This window comes from Falco rusticolus, chromosome 2 (genome assembly GCF_015220075.1).
Source record: "Falco rusticolus isolate bFalRus1 chromosome 2, bFalRus1.pri, whole genome shotgun sequence".
NCBI classification, from domain to species: domain Eukaryota; kingdom Metazoa; phylum Chordata; class Aves; order Falconiformes; family Falconidae; genus Falco; species Falco rusticolus.
In genome coordinates this window covers 112,834,790-112,857,263 of record NC_051188.1, presented here as the reverse complement: position 1 = coordinate 112,857,263, position 22,474 = coordinate 112,834,790, and the positions used below count along the sequence as shown (strand labels likewise).

General features: G+C 41.7%; 1 protein-coding gene across 3 annotated transcripts; it reads left to right on the top strand.

Moving 5' to 3' along the window:
• The first annotated feature begins 7,693 nt into the window (after nt 1-7,693).
• On the top strand, nt 7,694-20,647 carry POU1F1 (POU class 1 homeobox 1). Of its 3 annotated transcripts, none has more exons than XM_037377557.1 (7): nt 7,694-7,835; nt 10,627-10,692; nt 11,630-11,743; nt 12,769-13,014; nt 14,446-14,610; nt 16,039-16,099; nt 20,434-20,647. In XM_037377557.1, exons 1-7 carry the CDS (start codon nt 7,694-7,696, stop codon nt 20,645-20,647), a joined length of 1,008 nt encoding a protein of 335 aa, XP_037233454.1. The 3 variants fall into 3 exon arrangements, with proteins under 3 accessions (XP_037233454.1, XP_037233453.1, XP_037233455.1); XM_037377556.1 differs by having other exon boundaries at nt 11,630-11,747; nt 12,773-13,014; XM_037377558.1 differs by lacking the exon at nt 11,630-11,743 and having other exon boundaries at nt 7,694-7,832; nt 10,540-10,692.
• The last annotated feature ends 1,827 nt before the right edge of the window (nt 20,648-22,474 follow it).

The following is a 22,474-nucleotide window of genomic DNA, read 5'->3' as shown; positions in this document are numbered from 1 at the left end:
GCCCAGGTACCATGTTGAGAGCTTTCTCTTTTTTGAGAAAGTACTGTGAAATCAGTCTTGGCAGGTGATACCACTTTACAATGTTTGACCCTTACAAAACTACTCTGAGTTTCTCGTTTGTTTTAACTAAGTTCTAGTAATCTTATACTATGTGATGTGGATGAATGATCTGATCTTTTGAAAGTTGTTTTTTGTAGTTGGACATGCTTTTGAATCTGAATATAGCAAGAAATACGACTTCTGACTGCAGAAGTTTGATTCTTATTTGACAGCTTGGCTTAGATACAGCTAGGCAATGAAGTCAAGTACTTTGAAACTGCGAGGCAGCGTGGAATTTGCAAGATTCATGGTACTATTTGCACTGTATTCAGTGTACGTGAGTATTTACAAAAACTTTGTGAAAGCAATGTTTGGCTTGTAATATGAAAGGGGAAATTAGGAAAGAATTAATAGTTTGGCTACTATAACAAAAGCCTATGTGTGCATGATAAAATTTTCCTGGTGTTACAGACACCCTTTCTAAAATGACATAAGAAAAATCAAAAGAAGTCACTTGGACAGGAATAAGAGTGCTCACTGAAAAGTTAGGTTGTTAGAAATAGCGTTGGGTGGATTTACGTTCATAACCAGGTATATGCAATTTTTTTCTCTATGGAAAAGTTCCAATTTTCCAAATGAAAAATTATGTGGAAAAAAATAGACTTTCACCACTGAAAAGGATGTTATGTGGCTCTGCAATAACTGAAAATGAGTCAACCATAACACATGGGAGTTTCAAACCTGGCCTTTAACAATTATGAAACTGTTAGTAGCATTTTGTAAATGTTTTAAAGATGTTAACTGTAACTTTTTTTTTCCACGTACTTGGCTAAATTCATGGCTGGTTTAGGTCCACTGGCTGGGCCCAGTCGTAGCTGCAGCCTGATCTGCCACTGCTTTGCACTGGAGTTAAACGGAATGAGCTTGGACCACTGCCACAAAGGGCCAGGGTCCCTCCAGCAGCGTGTGCGCCACGTGTAACGTTCTGAGAAGCACCAGCCTGGCAGCATGAAGTGAACCAACGGGGCTTGTATATCTGTGTTATTTAAGTTTGTAGATCTTATCTATAAGTTTACATATATTTTATGATGCTCCCTGTATGGGGAACTGCTGGCGAGGCTCAGGCTGTGCTTTGAGAGCCGTGGGAACAGCACCTTTCCCTGCGGGTAACATCATGTCCGTGCTGTACGTTCAGGGGCTCTTTTTGGCAGAGATGATCTAACGTTAAGGACAGGTGGTTCAGAGACGCAAATAATCTTGGCGTTCTTTTTGGTCTTTATCAAGTAGTTCCACTTGGTCTAAATCAGGCTTTAAGGCTATTGTTTGCTTTAATGCAATTACACATGTTTTTCACTCCGACTCCAGCGAACCAGACTTTGGCAGCAAGACCAGATAAGCCTTCTATAGGTTTTCAAAAGTAAATTGCATTGTGCTGGTCCCTGGGAAAGAATCTTCCTTGAAAATGTTTAATCCACCCTCCCTCCCTCCCCATCATCTGTGGATGAAACTATCCATGGCATATGCTGACAGTTAGTCAATTTATGTCTTACCTAAGAAAGAAGATTTTAATTTGTATTTTCCCCTGTGCACAATGTAATGTACTTAAATGTCTTTTTCATTTACGGTGTGGGAAGTAAACCATACGTGTATGATATCCCTCTGTCTTTTAAGTATTTCAATAACATGAGCACAGTAATTTCAGTTAAAGATCTTCCTGAATAGGAAAAATAAGGCGAAGAATTGTGTAAACATGCAAGAACTTTAGAGCAGTTGTGAATTACTGAAAATACTAAAATGTTGCAAAAATGACACAGCATCTCCAATTGTATCACTAGTGTTTATTTCCATCCAGGTCACCGGTTTTGTGGGATAATACTGGCATATTTAATGCTTACCTTCCAAGAGGTCCTGAAATCTCTCTCAGCCTTGCCTCTTCGTGATGCTCAGCACTTCCAGCTCCTATTGATATCACCTACCGTTGGGACCACTCACTCTGTGAAGACAAGCCCTTGAAAAATACAGTGAACTTCTGATACTGTGGAGCAGTTGAAGCATCTGTATTTAAGGGGCTACCCTCACGGTTACTGTGGGCTTCACAGACCAGGTTTCTGATGCAGGCTGTGCAGCAACAGTAGAGTATTTCCGTCTGAGAGATGAGGCCCAAGTGTGCTACTGCACTGGGAGAGGAGGAACTGTGCACTTGCTGTTCCAGTAAGGATCTTTTAGAGTCGGTGTGCATGTGAAATGGTCTCCGCTACGTTTTGCAGATGCTCTGGTTACACAGCAGTGAGTAGGCAAGTCTTGGATTCTTTACACAGAACAGTTACATCAGACTCCTCGGCTTTGCATGACTGCTGAGCAGTGCAGCATGTACCAGTAGTAAAAGGAATTAAGAAAATACCCTACACAGAGGAGCAATACAACTGAAAGCCCCAGTACAGCTGGGAATCATTGGAAATTGGGGATGCAGTTTGAGCATGCTCAACTCATTGTTTTATTCTGTATCTGCAAAAGAGTTACTGGCAAAATAGAAACAAGGCAGAAAGTGGTTTTCTTTTTCCTTTCTGTTTCTTTTACAGCATTTACCTAACCCAGTGAAAACTAACCATGAAATGATGGAATTAGAAACTGGGAAGTTAAGTATTCTGCATAAAAATGAAACGTGACAGAGGAATTTTTACGTACAAGTACATTGTGCAAAAGCGTACAGAAGTGACAGGATGCAAATTGTAGTTGTATCAGAGACAGAAGGAGTTAAAGATCCCCCACCCCACCTCATGTGCAGTAAAGGCAAAAGTGAAACTTACTTCCCAAGGGACCAGAGGTGCTCTGAGATGCATTATTGGGAAAGAGAGGTGTGTGTGTCTGTATCTATATACACACTCCCTCTCCAGAATGCAAATGTACATGTGAGTGAGTGTTTCAGTGGGACATTTTTCAGCCTTAAGAGTATCACAGCCATTATGCTTGTAGAGACGTCCACGGCTACAAGCTCTTTATTTGAACAAGCCTAATATATTCAACTTATATAGAAAAGGGTTTGGAGACTCAGCAAAAGGAATGAATACATGAAGCTGCCAAGACCTGCATTGTGCCTGATTTCCTTCACAATTATGTACTGTTTGGCAAAGGTGAGGATGAAAATCCATGTTGTTGATCACCATGGGATCATCTCTTGGGAGCAGAGATGCTGTGGAACAAAAAAAAAAATGATGCTGTCTCACAGCCCGTCCTGAGAGCCTACAGTGAGAGGTCCTTTCTGAGCTGAGAAAATCATGCAAAGGCATCTTTCTGCCATGAAAAGAGAGAGCTTAATTCTGGCTGAGCAAAACCTCCAAGGGTTTTTGAAGGTGCTCTTCAGTATTTTGGGATTCAATCAGAACAGATTTGAGGGGAAAAGAATCAGTCTTCTGACATGAAGTAAAAATTGGAGATAACTTAAGGGAAATAATTAAGGTGAGCTCAGTATCATCCCATAACAGACAGTGTAAAACGGGGCTCAGTCATTAAAATCTTCGTTTTCCCCAGTCCTTCTTATAGAAGTAACGGCCACCCAAAGGGCTAGTTTCAAATAGAGGATCCAGGAGGGGGAAAATGGACTTCACTGTGATATTTACGAACATCATATCATTATCCAAATGGAGAAAATGGTCTGTGTCTCAGAATACCCCCACTGCATTTTTAAGGACACTTGTAAGTGTAGGAAAGGTATGATCTCCTTCAGTTGGTGGCTGCAGGTCTGAAACTCCTGTAAGACACCCTCAGCTGAACTGCTACTCTTTCATTTTTAAGTACTAGAAGACAATTTGGAAATAAAGGAAGAGTGAGTTCTCTGGCTGGTGATGACTTTCACGTATGTTGCTTGGCCCACTTGAGTATGTCTAGTGAAGCCTTTCTCATTCTTCAGGCACTCTTCCACCAGAAAAGGACACATCTGTTCAGGTTTCCATATACTGGCAGAACTTGGGATGCTGAGTGTTGAGATTCATGTGGTGGTTGGAATTTATTAGTACGTAATTAGTAAATTCCTGTCTTTCTTTTTAAGATCTGTCCAAAGGATGTAGTTTGGAGGGAGGACAGACACAGGTTATACAATGAAGTAAGGGGGAATGTTTTTGCTCTGGGGCTATAAATAAGCTGGTTGATTTCTGCAGAGGAAAAATATACCTTGGGGAGTCTTTACAGTCCTGTAAGATTAAGATTTTAAAAAAAACAACCAAACAAAAAAAAAAACCAAAAACCCCAAAACAACAAACAAAAAAACCCCCTGACATTGCTCCAGGTCTCCCGTTTGTGGTCTACTGGTCTGGAACAATTTGGGTCTTCTGTGAGTGTAGCCAGAGGAGAGAACCTGTTGTTATTTCAACCTGACTTCTCCAGTGCCAAAGTCTGCTTGCTTCTTGACACAGGAGAGGAGCACTGCATCATCCTTTTTGCTTATGTTTAACACATTCTTATGGCCAGAGTGGAATGTCCTTGAACAAAGAGCTGGCACAAGTTCCTGAGAAGTCAGCATGGCAGTAAGGAGGCACTTCTCAGATCCATGTGGCCCCAGGGCCGGCCCTAAACCAGCAGAAGAGTATCTCTTACTGCAGATACAGATAGGAGTCGGGCTAAGAGCAGCAAATCTTAACAAAATCCTTCAGCTGTGAGGCAGGGTTTTAAAACTGACCATGAAATTACAATATAGAGAGCCATATGGTAACTGTGGGTAAGGCAATCTGAAGCCCAGCCAAGCAGCAGAGTGTGGCTAGCATGACGGGGCTCCACCACCAAGGAATTCTTCTTGGCAGAACAGATGTAGTAACAGACTTAGCAGGACATCTACAGAAGGCTGTAACAAAGCTTTAGGAGAGGTGCTACTCTCACTAGAAGTACCCTTTATTATTCTACCTGGTGAGTGTGAAATTTGTCACATACCTAGTAAGTGACAGAGTCTGGCTGTTCAGAATCCTCAAAAAAGCTGCCAGATAAGCTATTTTAAACCGAATGCAACTAAAACCTCAGCCGTAACAGAACAAAACAAAAAATAGTGAAGTTGTTACCTGTAATGAGAGTAGGCCATGTGGCACAAACACATAAAAATAAAAATCGGAGTCATTCAGCACTATGAAACGCAGCACTAAACAGTAGTGGCATGAAACCCACATTTGGGTTGGTGTCTGGAGTGGTGTCACAGAACAGCTTTTTGCTGTACTCTGAGGAAAAGTTCAATGCCTCACGACCACTGGGTGCGTGTACTTTCCCAGTCTCTCTTAGTCCCAGCTTCTGTGGATGAGCATCCATTATGAACTACGGCCACCTCCTCTAATGAACTGTGTAGGTCTGGAAAGCTTGAGCACCTGGGCACACTCAGGTAAGTCTCCTGACCTCAGGAAGAAATGGAAATCTGGAAATGAGCTCCATCTTGTACTTGTACAGGCTACAACTTCTTTGCATCTAGCTATGGGTTTGCAGTAAAAATATTACTTGTTGTTGGGATTTGAGAAAAAAGAACTGCCAAGGACAGGGCTGTAAAGTTATTCTTAGTGTTTCTTTTCCCCCCATGGCTTCAGGACGCCAGTAGGTAGGTGGACTGAAGCCCTGGGTGAATGTATCATGCTCCTTGCTGACAGAGAAAAGGTTACCAGAGGTGAAAATGTATAAAATATTTTTTTTTAATTTCCACTCACTTGAGTAACAGCTGATCCATAGCACTCTGGCTGAGTGTTATGTGTCTGCCATTGGAGTCTAACAAAATTATTTGTGTTATAAGAAGGATATACCATTTGAGAACTGTTTATGGTCTGTAGGGTGTTATAAGGCAATGCCATCATTTTTGGCTTCTGTCCTAGTTTACTTCAGTGCCATGCTATGATCTGAGAACTGGGTCGATTCCAAATACATACCCTTAGCTGAGTGAAGTGCTAGACTTTAAGACTCTGCTCTCACTCATTAGTCAGCATACTCATGAATCCACAGATGTTAATATATATTGGGCCAAGCCCAAAGTAATGGAAATGACAGTTCACTTGATGACAGTGTCTTCCATGATATTGCATTGATTATTTTGATCGGGGTTTATGTTTTGCAATATGGAAACACACGTACAGATAATACTTACAAGCATAGAGCCTCACCCCTGTTAAAGCGCATGTGCAATCTGCCATACGCAATAATTCTTCTGAAATTTTTCCACAACCTCATACATGGCCTTTTGCAGAACACATTTACAGATAATATCAAGGGTTCTACAGAGTGGGTCGATGCAATACCACTTGTCTGCAATAATCCATGAAGAATGACACAATATCATGCATGTTTTCTCCCATATCACGTATCTGATGTCTATGCTATCAAAATCCTAATTCAGACATTTGAACCAGTTTGGCATACCAAACACACAGAAAGTATCATTGTCTTTACATAAAATAAATAAAAGGTCTGACCCAACCATCTTTGGTCACAAAAAAACAACAACAAACCACCACCCCAAAACCCCTCAAAACCCCCAAAACCAGACCACAAAAAACCCTCCCCATCAATACATTTCACTTCCTAAAAAGTAAAAATAAATGAAATAGATACCTGTGTCATTTTTTCCTTCAAAATTTATGACATATACATAGAATATGTGACCACGATATACTGCTTTAATTTTCACTGGTTTTAGTGTAACCTCTACGTTATTTACTGCTCCAAAGTAATTCCAATCTTGTGCCAACAAATCATTTGGTAAATTCTTTGAGGAAAGCTCCTGGTTTTACTTGCTGTGTAATGCAATAAAGACCAGGACCTTCTGGATGAGATTGTAGATACCGTGGTAATGCAAATTAATAATAGGAACTGTGATTTGAGTTTTATGTGACACTATGGGTTCTTTCAAGAGTTGATCTTAAATAAATTTTTAGCATATCATGTAAATGCTATCTTCTGTAAAGATAGCTTTTGTAAATATATGTAAGGTTTATGTATTATATAAATAATAGGCTTATGTAAAGCTATCTGTTCAGAAACTTCCTCCTGGAGACAGCTGCTCCCTATTACACGTCTTTGGTTTACGCTAGTATATGTTAAGACAAATGATCATTTTGCAACTGATGGGAATTAGGTTAATTTAGATTATTTTGCTATATGCTCTTGACTTTTGCAGACTTTTGATTGACCTCTCAGCTGGGTTGCCTTCCAGACAGTTGCCCAGATGAGATTCTGGGGGCAGGTGTTTACTGTAGAAACCTGCTTAGTATTAAACATACCTGTCTCACTGCTACTGACTTTGGAGACGATACTTCTATATTTTTTTCCCTGGTCATTGTTCTTCACAAAAGACCTAATTGAAAATATCTGTCAAATCATGTCTCTGGTTTCCCTCTTCTTCCCCCTGCCCCCCCCCCCCCCGCCCCCCCCCATTAATTGGACACGTATTGTGTTTGTGTGGGAAGGAAGGAGGCTCTATAGCAGTATAGCAATATTGCTGGGAAAAGAACATTAAAATGGATAAAGGGATTTCCTAGCGGTATAAATACCTGCACACGACCTCCCTGTGCTCTGGAGCCCTCCTGTATATGTATATGCAGGTAAAAAGCCTGGAATAGAGTTTGAGCTGCCATTAATTGCGCAGGATCTGTTCTTGTTGGAAAACAGGGGCAGGCGGCTCTTTTGCCTGTTGGAGGGTATGACTTGCCAAGCGTTTGCTTCATCTGACACCTTTGTACCCTTGAATTCTGACTCTTCTCCCTCTCTGCCTCTGATAATGCATCACAGCGCTGCAGAGTGCCTGCCGGTTTCTAACCATGCCACCAATGTTGTGTCAACAGGTACTTTTTAAAGATAATCTCGTGCTCAGTAACTCTCATTCTTATCGCTTTTGGAGTGGTATGTGCTCCTCAATGCCTGTGAGACTTAATCTGTTCGGTATCAGTGCTCTGTGAGATTGGGACTACATTAAAGTAGGAGCGTTTTCAGAAAACTGCATGATGAGTGAATCAGGAAAACCCCAAATGTTCATGGTTTAGCTAAATTTGTAGCTTTCTCTAAGTTTATTACAAGATTAGGCTCAAGTGTGCTACCAATGCATTAATGTAGAAAGGTTCAAACAATGTCACTGTTGTTACAACTGTATAGTCTTCAATGGCAGCTGTCATGTAGATTAATCAAAAGTTTGTTTCTTATGTAACCACAGTTTAAAATAATATTAATTACTTTAAATAGAAAATGTATTTTAAACAGGTCAGGTCTACATATGATTTTGGGAAGCTTTCAAGAAGGAAAAACATTGCTTTACAAAGCGTATTGCCTGCTGAATCAAGGCTAAGATTTAAGTGGGATGTTAAAAATTGGTAGCAGAAGCCTCATCAATATTTTGGAATTTTGTCTGTTTGTGTATATAAACCAATTAATTGCATTTAAATACCAGGAGTATGTAATTACTGAACTATCTGAGAGGGACACAGAGAGAAAGAAAGCTTTCTTACAGCCTTAAGCCTGCAGAAGGGGGATTCTGGAATACAGTAATTGTTGATGGAAAGCTTTCAGGAACAGAAAAAGAAATAGTTTTGATTTATTTGAAATTGCATTAATGTAAGGATTTTATTTGGAGTCTTAACAAGAAACTAGCCTTCTTCTGAAATGCGTAGGTAATAAAACATCTTAATAATAAGAAAAAGAACGTAAGTAATGAAAACTGAGCATTAGTGGTAGATAACAGGATCTTATACATTAAGCAGGAGGCTCAAAATATCCTATTATGGCTGTTGGTTAGCAGCAGGAGTAGGGAAAAGGAGAATTTAAATTTTGCATGAGACCAAATTTATGTATCTGTATCACTGCAGTGTTTTCTAGATTCGTCTTATTCATCATGAAAAGTATATGATGACAGTCAGCCAAAAGCATTTGCTTGTCTGCTTCAGATTTGGCGTTTGATATTTCATAGTTACCAGCCAAGGACAAATACTACTGTAGTCGGAGGGAATTCTGTTTGCAAGACCACATCTAGCGGGTGACTCTGTGAGAACAGAAGCAGTGACAGAGGGTGGTAACTATAATGAGTAAGGGTTTATAAATTTCATACATAGATTCAGAAATTGTAATAACGCCATGCTACTGAAATCATCTAAGGAGAGTTTGTGTACAAAGTAGATGTGAAAGAATTTTGAAGAACGATTTATATTAAATGTCGATTGTTTTAAAAACTGTGTGTGATGGTTGTGCATCAGAAAATATAGGTTAATATACTTCTGTTTGAATACCATGTCATACAGCTCATGTTCTGCAGTATCCTCTACACTTTTTTATTATTTAATTTAAATAGCATCATCCTATTTGATTTTAAATCCTTATTTGCAAGTTGAAAATTATATTTTTATTTGTAATCCATATATTATAATTTTTACACAATAGGAAAAAACACAGGTAAGCACTTAGATCTTATCTTAGCAGAAAAGTTGCATTGCTCTAAATGCATTAGTATTATTAATGAGATCTTTTTTTTTTTTTTTTGCATTTATACTATTATGAGCATGCCTGTTTTAGTAGGTTTTATATTTGTGTAAGTGTATCTAAACCGGACATTTTACTGTTATGATTACTGTTGTAAAAACCCGGAGATTCTAATCCCTAATTAATGATAGTTTTGAACAGGACTGTGCACTCTAAAATGCAGTTTTACGTATCTGAATGTTTAAGAACATGAATTTTTAATATGTTTCATAGCAGTTGTTAGAGGGGACAGTACATGCATTTCTGTGCCTACATATGCATGAGCCACAGCCACATCTCTTTTTGCATTCAGCAAAAACCCACCTGATTCTTCAGGCACAAATCTGAAACACCGCTGTGAAAACACCAGGGATAAATTAGCGGTGGGTTTGTTGGTGCTGATGATGGAAAAAGTTGATTTAGGCCTAACTTTTTGGAAGAGCCCAGAGTCTATCGTCCTGTTTCCCTACCACTCTGCCAAAGCACCCTGAAATGTTTTTGATGACTTGGCACATAAGAAAATGTGACTTCTGGATGCCTCAAAGCGAATGTCCCCGAACTTCTGGTATTGGAAACCCAGGTCTTAGGCATGCATAACATGTGCCTGTTTGCACTGGGGGGTATGCATGACAGCCAAGTCAATCCATTTGCTGGGAACATAGAGCAGATTTTTATGCAAGACTAAACGAAATGGTGTGTGGAAGCTGGGTGGGAAGAGGAACTTGTCTCCTCCTTGAGAGTTTAATGTTTCCCTTGCTCAACTGTATGTGTAAACTGGGTTATACACATAGATTATACTAAAAACAATGCATCAAGACCACAGCATGACCATTTCTAGTCTTGGCTCAGAGTGTACCTCGTTATTTATACTGACAGTCTTCATCTGGGGCCACCTGGCCAAGCATCTGGACTTCCAGCAGCGTTAACCTGATGGTTGTGGCCCGGAGTTAAATGCTTATTGCATGCACACAAATACTGTGTACAGGGGTACCGTCTGCCTCTGAACTTCAAGGCTGTGTCGTGAATCCTCGCACATTTTCTTACCGGTCCTATCTGTTTTGTCTTTGATCCAACCTCCTATATGCTCCTGTATCCGCTTTGCCGTGACGACCCTGGGAAACTCTTTGGCAGGCCTTCATTACTCTGTGCCTTCCTGTCATTATGGAAACCAACCGTCTACCTACGGGGTGATGGCAGGTAAGGGACATACCCTCAGCTGGGCGAGCTCTTAGCATCTTGGTTTCGGTCAGTTTTCCTTCAGAGGGACCAGTTCAAGACAGTCGCTTAAAGAAGATGGGATGGGGGTTAAGGCACAAGAAAATGCGTTAGGAACTTAGGGATCCGTGCCCAGAGTTTCCCCGAATCTCTACATCTCTCAGGAAATCAATCTGCTACTTATTTCTCTCTACAAGACTGGGGTGCCACTCTTTTTGTTCACCTATGTCCACTTCCCTTGGCAATCAACATATTTGAGGGACCAGGAGTGGTGTACCCAATATACCTGTGTATTACCAGTACCGGGGGTGATGGAGCCCTGATGGAGCTATAAAATAAAATGGTGGCATCATGGAAGGATAGCTGAATTCAGCAGGCAAATCATAAACATGATCGTGGACTTTTACACTTACAAATTTATGCTCACACCCTGCTCAGTTTTCCATGTCCCCAGCTGAGCAAGAGGAACTGTTATTCCACACAAGTTCAAGTAGCAGTCAATGAGATAATGCCACGAACCAAATTAACGCGACTACGAGGAAATAGTTGTGTCTTAGAGATAATCCAAAATCAAACTCAGCATTTTATTTCACTTAAGAATGAAGGAAATTAATATTAAGGATTAATATGATTAAGTCAGCATAGATGAATATATCTGCATAGGGACTTTTTACAAACAGAGTGTAGACTTCCTTCACGGTGTACAAATGTCCAGATGCTCCTATTTCATTTATGAGTCTGTGCATTTATGCGTCTGTTGCAAACATTCCTGGTACTGTTCAGATCCCTGGGAAAAGTGCGTAGGTATTAAAAAAAAAAAAAAAAGTATTACTCAGAAGTTCACTTCATTCCAAAATAAATAATCTTCATTTCTCTCCTTTCTTATTTTACTCTTTTTGTTGTTGATGATGTTTTTTAGGCATCAAGCCTGCAACTCCAGAGATGCTATCAGCAAGTCTCTCCCAGAGTCGCATCTTACAGACATGCAGCATGCCCCATCCCAATGTGGTGAACAGCGTCAGCACCTTGCAAAGCAAGTCCTCCTCTTTTTCAGTCTCTTCCTTTATTCTGTGAGGGTTTTTTTGGTTGTGGGCTTTTTGTTTGTTTGGGGTTTCTTTGTGGTTTTCCTGTGTGAAGTGTATAAAATATTCTTATGCGGTAGAACCTCCAATGCTGCTGAGAGCAATCACAGCAGAGAAGACAAGAAAAATAAATGGAGGAAGGGGTGGGAGGTTAATGAAGTTCTGACTTCTGCTACGAAGTTTTGTGTAATTTAGGAAATGGGGAAGTATGTTCCAAGAACCTGGAATTTGCTGGCCACTCCAGCTACACTGAAGAGTATTAATATTATTTTCTCCCGTGATTTTCTTCCCCCCCTTCAGGTCAGAGGCTCTTTAGCTGTATGTACAATATCTAGCAAAAAAAACCCCAGTCTTTGCCCTTAACTGAATCTGCTTTTTAAATTTGACATTTGTGAACAAAAGGTAGCATTAGGTGGATTTGGTTTGTCCTTGAGCAATTTCTTTTTAAGACAGAACGATCATTCTGAATATATTCTGGGTTTGGGTTGGGTTTTTTTCCTTTAAGCTTTTACCTGTATGGTTTCCTCAAACAAATTTTATGCTAAAGCTAAACCAAGATAGTATCTTGTCCAAGCATCAAATAGGATTTACATAGAAATATTCTTTGTACCAGAAAATAGTCTGGCACATTTTAGATGACTCAAAATTATATAGATCCACCAATCTTTTTGTGCCACTTAATTCCAGATGAGACCTTGAATTGTTATTTAAGTTTGGACCACTTATCATCTTAAAGTGCATCATATTTTGCTAAGAAATAGGATGGCTGTGGCCTGTGGAAAGTGGCTGTTGGTGGGTTTTCATCCGATGGGACAAAAGAGAGACCGTATCTCCTAGGAGATCCTCCCTCTTGGATACTTTAGCGTATGCTCTATCATAAATATTACAGACATGGATTATGAGATCACAAAGGCATGTTTTTATTGTGTGGGGGTAGACCATAACTGCACTGAGTTTTGGTTCTGGTGTTGCTCAGGTAGCCTGACCCCCTGCCTTTATAAATTCCCGGAGCACGCCCTGAGTGCCAGCTCCTGCGCCCTGGGCCACGGCTTCACACCCATCCACCAGTCCCTCCTGACAGACGACCCCGCTGCCGCAGACTTCAAGCAGGAGTTCCGCAGGAAAAGCAAGTCTGTCGAAGAGCCCGTCGACATGGACTCCCCTGAAATCAGGGAGCTGGAGAAATTTGCTAATGAATTTAAGCTGCGGAGAATTAAGCTGGGTATGTGCTTTATGTCTGCGAACAAAAGGCTGAAAAGTTCCAGTGAAAGCCCAATTATTTCTAAATGTTTTACGGTTTAGCCTCTGCAGTTGTCTAATTGTAACTCTAAGCCTGCCTCACACTGCCAAACTTTCTCCGTTCCTACAAGACTTGCACGGAATTAATGAACTTCGGCTTTCTGCAGCTTAGTATGCAGAAAGCGACTCCAAACTTCCGTGCCCTTAAATTATTTGTCATAAGTGCAGAGAAAATTATTACTGTTCATTAAATTACATTCAGTAGCAGGTGCATTGTTTTGCACAGCCCCAGATTTTCTGCAACTTAGGGCAACACATGCTCTAACCTCTCACTCCCACCCTCCTCCCTGTGAAGTGCTTTGTCTGATGCTGCAATGCCATTTCAGTATACAAGAAGGATGACATCCATGGCGAATCTTTCATACCAGTAGAAAGCTTCTCTTCCTGGTTTATTTTCTTGTGTCAAGACACAGGTACAGCAGCAACTGATATCTTTGTTTCTGTCTGGTAACTACCGGGGCTGATGTGAGATGGATTGCTTTAGGGAGTCTCTGGTGAGGTGCTTGTCTTTCACTGGAAATCCTAGGCAAGGGTCAAGGTGGACTGAGCCTGCCTTTCTCACTTGTAGGAGATAGAGGTACATTGCAAGGTAAAAGCCTGTCTCACCCTTGTCTGAACTATACTGAAAAAAATTAACATCCAGCTGCTGCAGATTCAGCCTACTTAGGCATATTGGGGCCTCTGAATGAGGAGTTGCAGTTCTGACATTATCACTCGTAACATTACATTGCACTACATTACAACATAGGACATCTTTCTAGCTTTAAAAATGTGAGAAGATTATAAGGTTATTACAGGTATCTATGCATTATCTCAACAGCTAGAGAGATTGTGTGTTCCATTTGCAGTGTAAACATAAGGACTGACACAAAAATGTAGGGTTTAAAATTGTATTTGCAACTTGGTTGGTTTTGCTGTATATCATGTATTTAATGTCAGACACAGCAATGGAAAGGTTTGTGAGGCCCCACATGAGCACACGCTGCTAATCACTGTAATTATTACCGCATCTTCACCCCAGATTTATTAGGGAACAAAAATCCCTCTGATGTAAACAAATGACACAGAGCCTGTCGAGCTGGGCTTGATGCTCTGATGAGAAAAATGCAATTTGCACAGGAAAACTAAACTGTGGTTGAGCTTTGCAAGGGAAGACAAAGTTAATAAGGGCTGTAGGTCTGAGACTGAGACACGCAGAGCTAGTGCAATCAAAAGGGAGGTAAAAAGCTGCCTCGTGAGACGTTCAGCATCTCAAGAGATCCAGCCTGTTCTGGCACAGAGGCAGGCAGGGAGGATGACTAGCAACACTTTCTAGAAAGCTCCAAAGTGATCTTGTTCTCTTCATTTTTGACAGGTTATACACAAACCAATGTTGGAGAAGCACTGGCTGCTGTGCACGGCTCTGAATTCAGCCAAACTACTATCTGCCGGTTTGAAAACTTGCAGCTGAGTTTTAAGAACGCGTGCAAACTGAAATCGATCCTGTCCAAGTGGCTGGAGGAAGCAGAACAAGTAGGAGGTAGAGAACCAAAATCCTCTACATATCGATTTGCATTGAAAACAAAATCCCATATGTCTGTTGAAGGACTAGTACATGTCTTCTGTAGACTAAAGTTTTTTTGTTTTACCAGCTTTAAATACTAAGGTGTGCTTGTATTAAATGTTTATCTTTTTAGGGGGAAGCAAGAAGGGGAAAAATTAAATGTGTGGAGGGTACAGGAGAGCAGAAACTTCACTTGGCCTACTGGAAGTAATCTCTTTCTGTCCCATCCCAGCAAACCAGCTCCGCTCCGGTAGCACTGGGCAGAGCTGTCACTAGGGTCTGCAGGACAGCCCATTTAGCAGCCAACGGGGATTCTTTACTGGCAAAGGACTCTCCCTTCCTGCCTCTGGCATATTATGAAATGTGGCCGTGGGGGAAAGGATTTGAGTTTAGCTGAGGCAGTGGTCTTAAAACCCTGAGGAAGAACAGCATGGCATAGAGGTTTTTGATGCAAACTTTTTGCTGCTAGGGGGTTCCCTTCCTTTTGCCTGATGAGTTTCCAGTTGCAGGAAGAGTCATGGGGTTCACTGGGCAGAGTGTATTTTAGGACAGTTTGGTCAATGTAGAGGGCATGGGTTGCCCTAAAGAACAGCCTTTTCAGCTGGGTAAATTGCGCTGCTGAGAAGCAGCCGGGGCTACCACTGTGCGGCACTCGCCTAGCATGGGAAGAAAAAGATGATCTTAATGATACTTTTGGGATTTGTGATTGTATTCAACAGCAGGGAATGTTGTTAAATAGCTCTGTCTGCCACACACTTCAGTTTCCTCTGAACCAAATTGTAGAAAGCTTCCGTTCCCTGTAACTGTGCTAGCAACCAGAGGTTTTCCCAATGCGGCTGGCACATTGCGAGCATCACTCGTGCCAGGGAGCAGGGCAGCCGCACAGGCTTCAGCTGCAGAGCGGGACCATGCAGGCAGGCAGCAGCCCCTGAGAAATCAGGGGGGACGTGTCCATCAGAGAGTGGTGTGGAAGGGGCAGGTGTATAAATGGGGTTGGGGGCCAGGGTTGTATTTCTGAGGAAAGTGGGTGAGGTAGCCAAGGGGTAGGAAATGGGCTCTGTCTCGCCAGACCGTGCCCTGCAGGGCAGGAGGGACCAGGTATGTCAAAGGAGGAGGCTGAAGTCCAGCTCCACACGTACACCAGCACGGAACTGCTGCTGGTTGCAGCTTTACTAGCAGCACACCTGTTTTGATTGTAACTGTGTATAGCTGGAGGTAAAAAAAATGACCAACCATCTTAAAAAAAGAGGTGCCCCTATGCGTGGTGCTGCTCTTATTGAGCAGCGTTATCTGTTATGCTTTCTTCTGTCTTCAAAGATAGGGACTTTTTTCTGGAGATGATGGTGCTTGTTTTCCATTCCCTGTGCAAAGTAACTGCCAGGTTTTCTTTTGTTTTTAATACAGCTTTATACAATGAAAAAGTTGGAGTGAACGAGCGGAAGAGGAAGCGCAGAACCACCATAAGGTAATAAATAGTTAGGGCGTTGCACAGTAGAAACCAATTTGGCTAAGATGCTTCTTTTTCTTGGGTTCAGAATCAAAGCGTTACTTTCTATTAATGAATGAATATTAATTCTATTAATGAAGCTAGTGTTTTAAAATGTTTCACTGTTTTGAAACATTTCAGTGAAAAATAACAGCCTAACCCTCCAAACCCCCCAATTTGCTACAAATATACTACTATTCCAAATTAAATTTTTTTTCAACATATGACAGCGCATTGTAATATGAAAAAAAAAATTTATTTCAATTCTGCCCAAATGTTATGGTATCTATATAGTAAATAAGGTATCAGAGCACCCTGATTTAATAATTAATTAATAAATTGCATTATTTTGTCAGAGGATTGAGGTCTGGGAAGTTTGAAGGCAAGATTTTACATGTAATATTGCAACCCTGTCCCTGTCCTCTGTCACTGGATTCTTTGGAGTTCCCAAAGAAACACTTTAATGAGCGGAAGGGGAAAGAAAAAACGGAGTTGTTCTGGGAACCTTCTGTTTCTCACATCTCTGGTGGCCAACATCCACCATCTCTCTAGCTTCAACTCCATATGCAAATCAAGTAGACTGGTAAAACATATTACAAAAACAATTACCAAACAGGCAAAATGAGAAATAGGGTACTTCTTTCTCCTTTAGATATTCCAGACTTGTATAAGCTTTGGTGAAGAATTCACTCAGTGGGCCTCCAAGGAGCTGTAGTATTCTACAGAAAGGGAAACTGACTGCCTCTGGGCACACCTCTGGTGCTGTCAGGCCCTACCCATTACAATGAAGTGCCTGTCCTTTGAACACAGATCATTCCTGATGTGCAGCGTCACTTTCTGGAGATGTAGGCTGCTCTATGGTCCCACAGCCACAACACGTACCTTCTCTTGCATTCAGCTTGAGACTTGTTTTTTAGTCATAGAAGAGTTTGTGTTGGAAAGCGCCTTTTAGAGGTCATCTAGTCCAACCCCGCTGCAATGAGCAGGGACATCTTCAACTCGATCAGGCTGTTCAGAGCCCCATCCAGCCTGACCTTGGATGTTTCCAGGGATGGGGCATCTACCACCTCTCTGGGCCACCTGTTCCAGTGTTTCACTACCCTCTTTGTAAATAAAATTTCTTCCTTATATCTAATTTAAATCCACCCTCTTTTAGTTTAAAACCATTACTCCTTTTCTTATTGCAACAGGCCCAACTAAAAGTTTGTCCCCATCTTTCTTATAAGCCTCCTTTAAGTATTGAAAGGCTGCAATAAGGTGTCCCCGGAACCTTCTCATTTCCAGGCAGAACACTCCCAGCTCTCTCAGCATTTCTTCACAGGAGAGCTGTTCCAGCCCTCCGAACGTTTTTGTGCCCCTCCTCTGGACCCACTCCAACAGGTCCATGTCTTTCCTGTGCTGAGAACTCCAGAGCTGGATGCAGCACTCCAGGTGGGGTTTCACCAGAGCAGAGTAGAGGGGCAGAAGAACCTCCCTCAACCTGCTGGCCACGCTTCTTTTTAATGCAGCCCAGGATACGATTGGCTTTCTGGGCTGTGAGTGCACATTGCTGGGTCATGTCCAGCTTTTCATCCACCAGCACCCCCAAGTTGTTCTCTGCAGGGCTGCCCTCAATCCCTTCATGCCCCAGCCTGTGTTGATGCTGGGGGTTGCCCCAACGCAAGTGCAGGATCTTGCATTTGGCCTTGTTGAACTTCATGAGGTTCACATGGACCCACTTCTCAAGCTTCTCCTGGTCCCTCTGGACGGCATCCCTTCCCTCAGGCATAACCACACCACTCAGCTTGGTGTTGCCTGCAAATCTGCTGAGGGTGCACTTGGCCCCACTGTCTATGTCATTTCTGAAGATATTTAACAGTACTGGTCCCAATAGGGACCCCTGAGGGGCACCTCATCACTGATCTCCATCTGGACATTGAGCCATTGACCACTACCCTCTGCATGCGACCATCCAACCAATTCTTCATCCACCGAACAGTCATCCATCAAATCTATACCTCTCCAATTTAGGGAGAAGGATGTTGTGGGAGGCTGTGTCAAAGGCCTTACAGAAGTCCAGATAGATGACATCCATAGCTCTTCCCTTGTCCACAGATGTAGTCACTCCATCATAGAAGGTCACTAGGTTTGTCAGAGAGGCCTGGCCCTTGGCAAAGCCATGCTGGCTGTCTCAAATCACACCTCTGTCCTCCATGTGCCTTAGCATAGCTTCTAGGAAGATCTGTTCCATGATCTTCCCAGGAACAGAGGCCAGGCTGACAGGTCAGTAATTCCCAGGGTCCTTTTTTCTACCCTTTTTAAAAATGGGTGCAGTGTTCCCCATTTTTCAGTCACCAGGGACTTCACCTGACTGCTATGACTCTTCAAATATCATGGAGAGTGGCTGGGCAACTACACCAGCCAGTTCCCCCAGGCCTCTGGGATGCATTTTGTCACCCATATTGCCTTTGACATACAGAATAAAACGAAGATGTGATTTCTCTCCGACTTTTGAACTATATATTCTTCTGCAGGAATGCTTCTCAGTTAGGAGTGAATTTGGGATGGGAAATGCTTCGTAACTCGTGCTCATCACAGCACCTCACAAGGGATGAAGCTTTACTCTTGGGAGACCAGTTTCTTTTCTCAGTTTCTCTACAAGCCCAGTAAGGACACGAGTGGCAGCACCACAACCTTGCCCATACTTGGCCCCACTGTCTATGTCATTTATGAAGATATTTAACAGTACTGGTCCCAATAGGGACCCCTGAGGGACACCTCATCACAAGTTTATGAAGTATGGCCTGCATGGGAGCTGAGAGCATCTCAGTCCTGGGTGGTTTTCCCCCTCTCTAGAGGAGCACACTGAAGGCTGCTCATTTAACACTGTGGGGTTGGGTGGTGTTAGTTAACAGCTATTGTGAAAATCAGTCCTTGTACTAAGCATTTTGTAATTATTCCTGCTTTTACATCTTACCCCAGTGCACTGGGAGTATTGAATACGGCAGGTTGTCAAGGGCACAGATAATTGAGGCGAAGTTCAGGACCAAATCCCATCTAGTGAGGAAATATTAATTGTTCCTTTGAGGGCATATAGGATCTCAGTTTGAAGACCTGAAACTAATCAGGGAGATGGACTTTATCTGAACCACAGCCTTGCTCTTAACCATTCTTAATGGATGTTTGAAGGCAAACTAGGGGTAAAACAGAAGCCTCACAAACTAAATTAGGTTAATCACACGCTGAGCAAAAACAACTTAATTTGAATTTGTGGAAGCTATTTTGTTTTATGCTTTGATTAAAGCCTAAGAAGCTGTTAGTCAAAAATAATGATGTTTCTATACTTCTGTGTGTGCAGAACACCATGCAATTAATTAGGTAGTTTGGGTAACATCAGTAAATATTGCAAAATTGACTTGTAAACGAAAGCCCAACAAGTTACAGATGAAATAATGAACTAACTAGAACTCTAGCAGATACTTTGTATGTAACAGAAACACCTGCACCTCGTTTCCAGACTAAGGCATGAAGTGCCCTCTTGTGTCCAAAGGAATTAGAGCTGCTGCTGAAGCTCTGGTGCGTCCTGGTGGCACACAGGGATGTCACAGACACTCTGTAACACAAGCGGGAAGCAAATCCTACCTGACAATAAGAAAAGATAGTAGCCTTAACTTGTTTTGTTTGTTGAGCCACTCGAATTTGGTCACTGCTGGCTGAGGAGTGTATTAAGCAGACTAGAAAATGTGATGGCTGCTAAATCAGCGTGCCCTAATCTGTGGTTTCTAGAAATACTCTAGTGCCCTCTCTATGACAAAATGAGATGCAGAACTTGATGCAACATACACCACTTCCCAAATTGTAAGCGATGGAGCTCTTCCCCTTTGTAAACCCAAACGGTTTGATACAACCAGGTAACCCCGCTGACGTGCATTTGCTGAACACCTACAGCACTGCTGTGACTGCGGCAGAATGGGTGCTCAGGCTTGTTCAAGTTCCTGCAATCCCATTCATGTCTAGTTAGTAGCTGTATCTCCTAAAGAACATCAAGAACCACAAATATTTCATGATTACCACTAAAACTACATCGAATTCAACTACAATCAAATTGCCTTTAAATTACTCTGTGCTGAAATTCTGCATGAAGTCATGCTGTTCATGTCAGCAGAAAACTAGGGTGCACTTCAAGTTCGGTGGGTTTCCTTTACGTAGAAAAAAAGGGGGAAAATCAAGTCACTACCTTCAGTGCTGTTACCTGACCCTTCTCCTGAACTGGTGGTGAAAGCCTGAATATGTCAGAAAAGTTTTTAAAGGTGAAATTTTATCCCTTTATCCAGTATCGCTGCCAAAGAAGCCCTAGAGAGGCACTTTGGAGAACAAAGTAAGCCTTCTTCTCAGGAAATTATGAGGATGGCTGAGGGGCTCAATCTTGAGAAAGAAGTTGTGCGAGTTTGGTTTTGCAACAGAAGACAAAGGGAAAAAAGAGTGAAGACAAGTTTACATCAGAACACCTTTAGTTCTATTATCAAGGAGCATCATGAATGCCGGTAAAGATTTTCCAATGTATAATGTGGATTTCTGTTTTGCTTTTTGTAAATACTGTAAATACTATGTTGGATTAAAAAAAAAAAATAAATAAATAAAATCAGTCACCCACTTGTTTCTCTTACAAGTTAGCCAGCTTTGGATGTAGTATGTTGTGGAAGCCTCTATTTTAATGTAAAAGATTGGAAACAAATTAAATGCTACTGCATATATTTGGAGTTGGATGCCTCTGTTTAGCTGCAAGGAACCTATTATGCATTTTTCAACTGGAAATGCTTTCCAAGTTGCACAAATAATTGCGGTTTCCCTGTGCTCTGTCTTTCCTGCATCTTGGGTACATTTAATGATCAATGGAGAACCCTATGTAGGTACCGTAAAGCATCAGGAAACAAAGTTGTTCATGAAGAAAGGGTACAAAGCTTGATATCAGTAGCTACAGTTGGAAGTATTTTGCCTCTGCACATCCTTTACACAGGCCTCCCACCCTCCCCTAACTGTGCTAACTTTTGCGAGATTGTAAACCATTAGGCACATGGTGGGGTCCCATCTCCAGTGGCGAACACTGAGCATCAGTGAGAAATGAGAAGTTTGAAGAAGATCAGGTGAATAAGTGACCCTAAACAAGCAGTGGTGACGCTGCTGAGTATCCAGTTGTGGCCAAGGATGGGGACACAGCCGCAGGACCCTGTGGGACTGCCGCTGGCTCCGAGAGGAACGCTAGCTGAAGACCTGCTTTTCCAAAGGGCGGCTCAAACTCGGCTACCCGTACACCTCCGAGCGAAACATTCCAGGTAAATCCCTTGTGTAGGTTCAGGACAAAGCCAAGACAAATGTGCCATAATTGCTGTTGTTATTTACGGTAGAATAAGCTTACCAGTATGGAGCTGCTGACGTTGTTCCTACTCAGTGCTGTGTCTCAGCATATCATTTTACTGCCTTAAATCAGCGCCAGGTAGAAGTGATGGGGTTTTATGTTTGTTATCAAAGGTGATTCTTGCTGAATTATTAAATGTCTTATAGTTTAATTTGGATAGACTTTAGCTATAAAAACTGAGATACAATTTACCCTTAAGACTTTGTGACCAGAGAGGAAGAAACTAGAGAATTGTCAGGGTTTTTATACTTTGGGCTTTCTCTGCATTATATTTTTTTTCTGATTAAATCCATGTGCGGACATACTTCTACCAGAGATGGTGTGTTAAGCTAAAAAAGGCGGCCTTTGCACTCTGAAATAAGCATTCATACAAAGTATTTATTGCACTGCACATTCCCACTCTCTTACGCCCCACTAATTGAAAATAATCCCTTATTTGTCATCCTCTAGCCTAGAAAGGTAATTGGAAAAAAAACCCTCCGTGCCAGAGCTCCACCTATCAGAAAGACAGGCGCTGAAAAACGGAATTAATGACTGTAGTACTCACCAGGGATGGATTACCCAGCCAGCTCATCAGCCCGGCTCATTGTTATTAGAATAGTCCATTACCATATATGCATTTTTAACTGTTTTCCCAGGACTGAAATTAAGTGAGTATATGCAAGTAGCGCTGGCCAGATACCTTTTATTTTTCCATAAAACAGACCTGATGATTTAGAAAATGTCTAGATAATAGGCCCACAGAAAGCAAAAGGAGTTTAATGTTCAAGACCACTTAGAAGCAGTGGGTACATGTTAAGCACTCTCTCTCCAGTGCACGTTAAATTATCTCCGATACCTATTACAGTCACCACAGGCATATTCAGCTATAGAAATCAGCCTCCTGGATTTAAAAAAAATTACATTTTTATGGATGAACGCATTGCTATAACCCCGCAATTTAGAACAAAACTTCAATT

What these genes read in the sequence shown, in the direction of transcription:
- POU1F1 (XM_037377557.1), top strand. Translation starts at nt 7,694, where the DNA reads ATGACTTGCCAAGCGTTTGCTTCATCTGACACCTTTGTACCCTTGAAT. An exon ending in CACCAATGTTGTGTCAACAG is followed by an intron (nt 7,836 to 10,626) that starts GTACTTTTTAAA and finishes ACTCTTTGGCAG; the next exon opens with GCCTTCATTACTCTGTGCCT. An exon ending in TACCTACGGGGTGATGGCAG is followed by an intron (nt 10,693 to 11,629) that starts GTAAGGGACATA and finishes GATGTTTTTTAG; the next exon opens with GCATCAAGCCTGCAACTCCA.